This window comes from Cicer arietinum, chromosome 7 (genome assembly GCF_000331145.2).
Source record: "Cicer arietinum cultivar CDC Frontier isolate Library 1 chromosome 7, Cicar.CDCFrontier_v2.0, whole genome shotgun sequence".
Lineage (NCBI taxonomy): Eukaryota > Viridiplantae > Streptophyta > Magnoliopsida > Fabales > Fabaceae > Cicer > Cicer arietinum.
This window is the reverse complement of record NC_021166.2, coordinates 6,377,499-6,384,872: the sequence shown is the minus strand read 5'-3', so window position 1 is coordinate 6,384,872 and position 7,374 is coordinate 6,377,499. Positions and strand designations below refer to the sequence as shown.

At 28.0% G+C, this 7,374-nt stretch overlaps 2 protein-coding genes across 3 annotated transcripts in view; both read left to right on the top strand.

Moving 5' to 3' along the window:
* LOC105852473 (zinc finger BED domain-containing protein DAYSLEEPER) overlaps window positions 1-333 on the top strand; it is a 5,803-nt gene extending 5,470 nt beyond the window's left edge. Inside the window, exon 3 of the mRNA XM_073370850.1 lies at window positions 1-333. This exon is cut by the window's left edge and continues 5 nt beyond it. Coding sequence (XP_073226951.1) covers window positions 1-149 — 149 coding nt within the window. The 3' untranslated portion in view covers window positions 150-333.
* A 3,811-nt stretch (window positions 334-4,144) lies between these two features.
* LOC101498786 (uncharacterized) overlaps window positions 4,145-7,374 on the top strand; it is a 4,306-nt gene continuing 1,076 nt past the window's right edge. Inside the window, exons 1-6 of one of the 2 annotated variants that reach the window (XM_027337151.2) lie at window positions 4,145-4,547; window positions 4,938-5,016; window positions 5,628-5,754; window positions 6,057-6,170; window positions 6,818-7,016; window positions 7,131-7,176. In XM_027337151.2, the coding sequence (XP_027192952.1) occupies window positions 4,960-5,016; window positions 5,628-5,754; window positions 6,057-6,170; window positions 6,818-7,016; window positions 7,131-7,176 (543 nt within the window). In that variant the 5' untranslated portion in view covers window positions 4,145-4,547; window positions 4,938-4,959. The remainder of the gene's footprint in view (window positions 4,548-4,937; window positions 5,017-5,627; window positions 5,755-6,056; window positions 6,171-6,817; window positions 7,017-7,130; window positions 7,177-7,374) is intronic. The other variant, XM_004508408.4, reaches the window with a different exon arrangement.

Sequence of the window (7,374 nt, the reverse complement as noted above, 5' to 3'; positions counted from 1 at the left end):
ACTCTATATTTGACAGTAAAAGCAAAGAGATGGATCAATATCGCAGTTCCTTGCGACCAGAGGTAGTGGAGGCCCTCATATGTGCCAAAGATTGGATGCAGTATGCACCACCTGAAGCTTCGAATGCACTTCTGAAAATTGAATTCTAGTTTGGACCTTAGTGGTGGTTGTACTCTATGATGGTAGGTTCTGTTATTTATTTTACTTATATACTAGTTCCTAGTTTTCTATGTTAGTATTCTTGACATTTAAATAGAGAATTGGATTGTTGGACGTAAATACTTCAGTACTATCGTTGCGTTGAATCAAATCAAATCCATATATGTTTTTTAATCTGTTGTTTGCTATGCCACCAAATGGAGGTAACGTGATTGTGCTTCTCACTGAACTGAACCTTGGAATGCGGGCTTCACGAAGCATGCACGTAGCAATTATTCAAGTCCTCTGCAACTATAAAGATTTAGGAATCTGTTTAATTTTTGGGGCAGTTCAGGATTCTATTCCTACGGTGTTGGATGAGATGCTTGCGGTTGTGCGTAGAATATTTACTGACGTTTTTAAAATCGTCTTTGGTTTATGAAACATAATTTTTTATCTCAAATATAAAAAAAGTTACATGTTTTGTTTTTGAAGTAGGTTTTATTATTTATAAAATATTTTAAAAAAGTTAACACTATTACAATTACCATAAGATGAATTAAATTTTTAAAAGAAATTATATTTAATACCTCAACAGCATGACTTGGATTAAAATTTTAATATTTATTCCAAGAGATGAAAGTTCAAATTCAAAATAATATTCTAGTGTAAAAAGACCTAAACAATAATGAATGATATTCATATTATTTTAACAGGTAAATTCAAACTATTATTTATTGCATGTCTACTAATAAATTATTTAGTATTAATATAAGAGTAGGATCTGTTACTTTCAAGAGTAACTCTTGTTTGAGTTATTCTATTTAATAACTCTTTTATAGAGATTAAATTTCATTGAACCAATTTATCAATGTCTATATGAGTGAATACTAAAACCACGTATTTTTCAATCCAATTTATTTGATTAGTTAAAATCTATCTGAGATGACTTAGGTGAATTCTAATTATGCAAACAAAAAATTATAAAAATTAGAAATGTATTGCTATAAAATTTTATAGTCAATATTTTACTTGTATTTTAGTCAATATTTTACTTGTATTTTAAAAAATATATCCTACATCGTAATAAACTTATTTAATAAAGTATCAACTAACTGGTATTAAAATTTTATAAAAAGATTATATATTTAACCTGCTCAACAAAAATTATTAATTTAATGATTAAATTAATAAAATTTAATATTTATAAAAGATAATTAGGCAGTCAGGAAAGAGTTACTCTTGAAATACCTCTAGGTAATATAAGACGACAATTTTTTCAATAAAAAGTGTATGATAGTAATTTGTTGTTAAAAATGTTAGTGAGGGAACTGAAGCTACAATCTCTCATCTATGTTCTTCTTATGATCCAATTATAAATAAAAATAGTTCTTTATCATATTATAAAGATTGATAATTAAGTTGGTTTAATTTTTTTGATTTTATATAAAAAAATAAATACATTAATAATTTACTTCAATTATTATGATCATCCCACAGTATTAAAAAGTTAATGTAAAGATATGTTATTAAACATAAATAGATTAATTGAACGAATTTTGCTCATATTTGAATTCGCCTGACGTTTTTTATATTCTTCTATGACCCTTACAAGACTAAAACTTTGTCAACTCTGCAACATATATGATGTGTTCCATTGTTGGGACAAGTTGAAGGAAGATTTTATTCAAAACACCACCGTTGTCTACTGACGCATTTCAGCAAAATCAATATAAACCTAATGATCAAATTGTTAACCCCTCTACACATTTGGCTCCTTAACAACACGCACACAAGAATTTCTAATGCCACAGAACTTGATGGTCAATCTTGGTATCGAAATTAAGGAGTGTCACATCATACATACAAAAATCTATTATCGTTTTTAGATAAGTCTCAATTTTTTCATATTCATTTAATCTATTTTTGGTTGTGAGACCAAAGTTAAAATTGACAAAAATGTTAAAAAAGAGTGTGAGAATTAAGTGTGGGATAGGCAAAATTAGGTATGAACTTCAGTTATGAAAGTCCTATTTGATTTGGTAATCTACTGTTTATTTCATATTATTGTATTTCAAAAGTAATTAAATATATATTTATAAATAATTAACGAGTTAATAAGTCAATGCTATTAAATTTTATATTGAGATTTTAATATTTAATTTTATAGAATATAATTTTATATGACATTACAATTTAATTTAATTTTACAATAATATATTTAAATATATCAAAAATTAAAGTAAGATGATATGCTTAAATTACCAAAAGGTTTAGAAATTTAAAATTTACCACAATTCAAATTCTAATATAATTGATTTTTATTAATAAAAAACTATTAATATTTACTTAAAAATACCGATCCAATTGGTCTAAAATTAATTTTTATTTTTGCGCTTCATAGTCCTATCTTTTTAGTCAAATAGAACTTTTTAAAAGTCTTAACTTTGTCTTTTACTTAAAAAAGTGGTTATCTCCTCACATAGACGAGGTCATTGGTCTATGTGGTCTAACCAATTTCCAACCTTAGTAAAAATAAATAAATAAATAAAAGATATAGTAGAATTGATATATTGTTTGATATAAGAGGAAGATAAGTGAAATAGAAAAGAAAAAAATGTGATTAATTTTTTAAATGTAAAAAATATTTCTGAAATATTAAATCTCAAAATACAATTTTACAGTATTTTAAATTAAATTTTTTGTATTAAAATTAATTTAACTTTTTTTAATAATTTTATAGAGAAATTAAGTTATTTAAGGAATTTATTGTTCAATCTTTATTAATAATTTAATTCAATAAAAATAATTCAAATAATTTATTTGGATTCACTATTCAAATAGTAATTTGGAACTCCTAAAAGTAATTCCCAGTTTTGGTTTGAAATTTTTTTGGGATATATTCGCCCTTAATTATTAATTTTTTTTTTTAAATGATACTTAAATCAACACCTTATTTATAGAAACTTTTTAATAATCCAATATTTTCAAAGTTTAAATTAAAAAACATATAACATGAAAATTGACATTGAAATTTGGGGAAGAAAATAATAGGCAAGAATAATTCAGAGTTTCAAAATTTTACAGATTTGGAGTTTAAATGAAAAACTCATTTGATCTTATTTTCATTTCATTTTAGTCTATGGCAATGTCATGATTACATCTTTGTTGCACGATGTTCTCCAAACAAAGTTATTGTTAATGATTAAAGTGATTAACATTTTAACGAATTGATGATTTAAATAATTTTCGTTATACGACGGACAAAAATAATAATGTCTCGCATAGTTTTAGATTCAAAAAATAATTTATCTAAAAAATAAAATATATATTAAAAGTTAGAGAAAACTCGTCATTCTTTTAAAAAGCTCATTGAAAAGATGTATTCTAAGTAGAGATATTTAAAGGTACTAGTTAACTTGCAAATCTAAATAACCAAATCAATCGAACTCAAATTTTAATCCAACAGTATCTAGTTTAGGTGTCACATTTGACATTTTAAACTTGTGAATTTATGAATTCAAATGGTTGATGTAACATATACATTTTTTTTTTTTTTTTTTTTTTTTTTAACGTAAAATAACCAAATCAATCGAACTCAAATTTTAATCCAACAGTATCTAGTTTAGGTGTCACATTTGACATTTTAAACTTGTGAATTTATGAATTCAAATGGTTGATGTAACATATACATTTTTTTTTTTTTTTTTTTTTTTTTTAACGTATAATTATAATTTCATTATTAACTTTTTTATATTTTAAAAGAGATATTAAATCCCACTATAATTAACTCAAACAATTCTGAATTCGAACCTAACCATATGAATATTTGTTGTTAATTTAATTATTGAATAATGTGTGGTGATGATATTTTGTTATTTTTTAGGTATTTAAATATTAAAATTTAATTATATTTTTTTTAAGAATTATATACAAACAAAATTTAATGATAATTAAACCCAATCAATTAGAGTTTCATATAAAATTTGGAAGATGAAAATCTCAATCCAATCCATAGAAAATTGAATGATTTAGATATGAAATTTGGTCAAAATCTATTAAAACGTTCGTAGACCAATTAAAAGAGACGATCTTATTCTCCTTTAGTTCTTCTCTGGTCAACTTCATCTCTTCCTTTTCACCTGAAACAAACACACTCTAACTGTAAAGAAAATAATTCCAAGAACCAACAGTATACCATCAAAATTTGAGAAAATAGCAGAAAATTTGAGAGACAGAGAGAATAAGAGGAAGCCACCGCCGGCCGCCGCAAGACCGTCCAATTCTCTGCTGCCGTGCGAGCTACGTATCTCCGCGCCGTCGCCTTCCATTCTATCGGTTTCCCATGCTGCTGTTGTGGAGCTTCAGCGTACTATTACTTCCTAGTTGCATAGATACTTCTTCACAAGGTGCCAACCGCTGTTGCACATAACCTGTTTGATTATATCTCCCCTATCATAACTTCAATTTTTCTGTTTCAATTTTGCCAATTCCTTTGCTCTGTGAATTGTGATTGCATTGATGGACAATTTCTCATTATCGTGATCAAGGTTCAGGATGCATGCATGCATGGTCTAATCATACTAACTAACCCTTAGTGCTGTATGTTTAGCTACATGAAAATTATAAACAAAATCTTTTTTTTATTAGTTATCAAACCTGTCTGAGGATTCGCAATTTATTCCTGTTTAATTAATATTCATGTTCTGGTTGAATTTGAAGGTTTATATATGTAGTTTGTATCTTTTGATGATGCAAGTTTTGACCTTGTTTGAATACTTTCCGGTACATATTTTCAGGTGCAAATTAGGGTTAGTGACCATGAGTATTGATTATTTCAAGCAGGACATTGATGAACTTATAGCTCAATTCATTCAGGTATTGTTAACAGAATTTAGTTTAATTTATATATATATATATATATATATCGTCGGTATAAAGAGTTTTTACACTGACTATCAATCACAGCCATTAGATCATTAGTAATGTTTGACTTATGCCATAACTACTTATAAAGTCACTCATATGATTGGTGATGATTGTCCGACTGTGAAAAACCTTTTACACTGACAATGTATACAAATTAAACTCTTGCTAAATTCTATTGCCACTGCTTTCCTCATTGTGTCGGTTTCGTTGTAAGTACAACAAGCTTGTTCCTAGGGCCACGTGGTTCTTTTTTTTTTTGTTCAAAGGGGTGGGATTGGAAAATGTGAAAGAAGATTAGGGCTTGTGAGAGCAGGTTCCGATCTTGAAAGTTTGAAAGGAGACTCGTTTGGTTGATTTGGTGAAGCTATTTTAAAAACTGGTTAACTAGATCACAATTTTCAAAACAAACCAGTTTGGTTCAAGAACTCATTTATTTTATTTTTCACTAAAGGTGTGTTCCAGTTAGGTTTGATTGAAAACCATTTTTCGGACAGCTTACTTGTTTCCTATTTTTTGATTATTAACAATCAATTTTACTGTACAATTTTGTTGAGTGACAGGATGAGTCAAAAACTTTGGCTGATATGAAGAGAATATGGATTTCTAAGAAGTTTTCCTTCATTTATGAAGCATGTCCTTCTACCAACTTGGCCTTCTTTATGCAATCTTTGTATGCTCATTGTATAGGTACATTTTTACCTGGTATATGCAGTTCTGGTCTTAACTATTTTTATATCTAAAAATGGTATATGCAGGCTTGAGTTCCAATTTTTTTGCAGATAATCTGGGTGTTGAATGGATTTATTCTGTGCTGAAAAGTATTTATATAATTAAAAGGCAATGAAGCAAACATAATTAAAATTCATAATACACTTAACTACTAGTGAAATTTCAGCAGTGTTTGATAATTCTGTTATATTGTATAACGGTTTTACTTTTAGCCTTTATCTTTTATTTCAATGTAGAAACTCCTTCATACTTCTATGCAGGTTACATGGTTAGCACTGGTTCTTTGTCACACAGATTGGGCGGCCTTTATTGCCTCTACTGTCTTTACGAGACTCAACCATTCAAGCCTCCTTTTAAGGTGTATATATCCCTTGGTATGACACTTTTTTACTTGAAAGTTGAAACCTAGCCATGTTTAATTATATAGTTAGGCCATTTGAAATCACATTTTATATTTCATATTCTATGTAGCTTGTAGAAACAGTTTGGGCAGTGTATCATTGAACTGTTACTGTAGTTTCGTAAGTGATATACAATTGTGCTTTTGGAAGGAATGAAATATCTTATTTTCTCATAACATAAGCTTTAATTATCTTTTTGTTTTGACTCATTTGAGGTTTAGAGGGCTAAACATGCATCTTTCTGTTTTCTGTTTGTGTGGTTTCATAGGTTTACTAATTTATTTGTGATTTAGTATTTGCAATCAAAGTGTTGCATTTATGTATTTAACATCATGTTTACTTCTTTCAATGGCTATGTTCATCATATTGAATCTTAGTTATTTCAATCAAAAGCATACGGTATTCAAACTGCGAAAAATTTCATTTGATTGATAATTAGTTACTGAGAATTAAGGAGGGTAAAAATTTCATTTGATTGATAATTAGTTACTGAGAAATTGATATTATTTAATATGAAAACTTTGAATATATGTCATAACATGAAGATTTTGTGGTTTTATGAGAATGAAATGATTCTGCGAGTTTCAACAATTAAGATGCAAATATGCATGTTTCTACAGGAGAGTTAAAGAATCTTAGAATCCTTGTTGTTGATGCAAAGGCAAATGATATTGGAGTGGTGCCTGTGCTAGTCAAAAGAATGCTGGAAAGAAACATGTTCCTTTTTGGAGCTGTTGACTTAATGGAAAGTTCTGTCACAGAAACAGTAAATCAACTCCAACAATTACAGAATGCTCGTATTCAAGTTGCATATGAAAAGTAAATCACCATATTGAACTTGTTTTCAATGTCCTTCCTTCCTTTTTATGTTGTCCTGATAGTGTTTTAACCCATCAACTTATTTGTTTGGATGTATCCCCCTGTGGATGACAGGTTATTTGAAAGCACTCCAATTGAAAACTATGTCCGCATGGACCTTGTAAGTTTCCTGGTGCTTTGTGACTTGCAAATTAATTTAATCATTAATCTTTTCCATCCATGATATTATACAGTCAGCTTAATATTAGGAGAATGGGACAAAAACAGTAGTCAGTATTACCATTTATGGGAGTGTTTGAATAAATAGCTTAATTGAGCGCTATTCAATAATAACTTGTTATATGAGAGCTTGATGGGG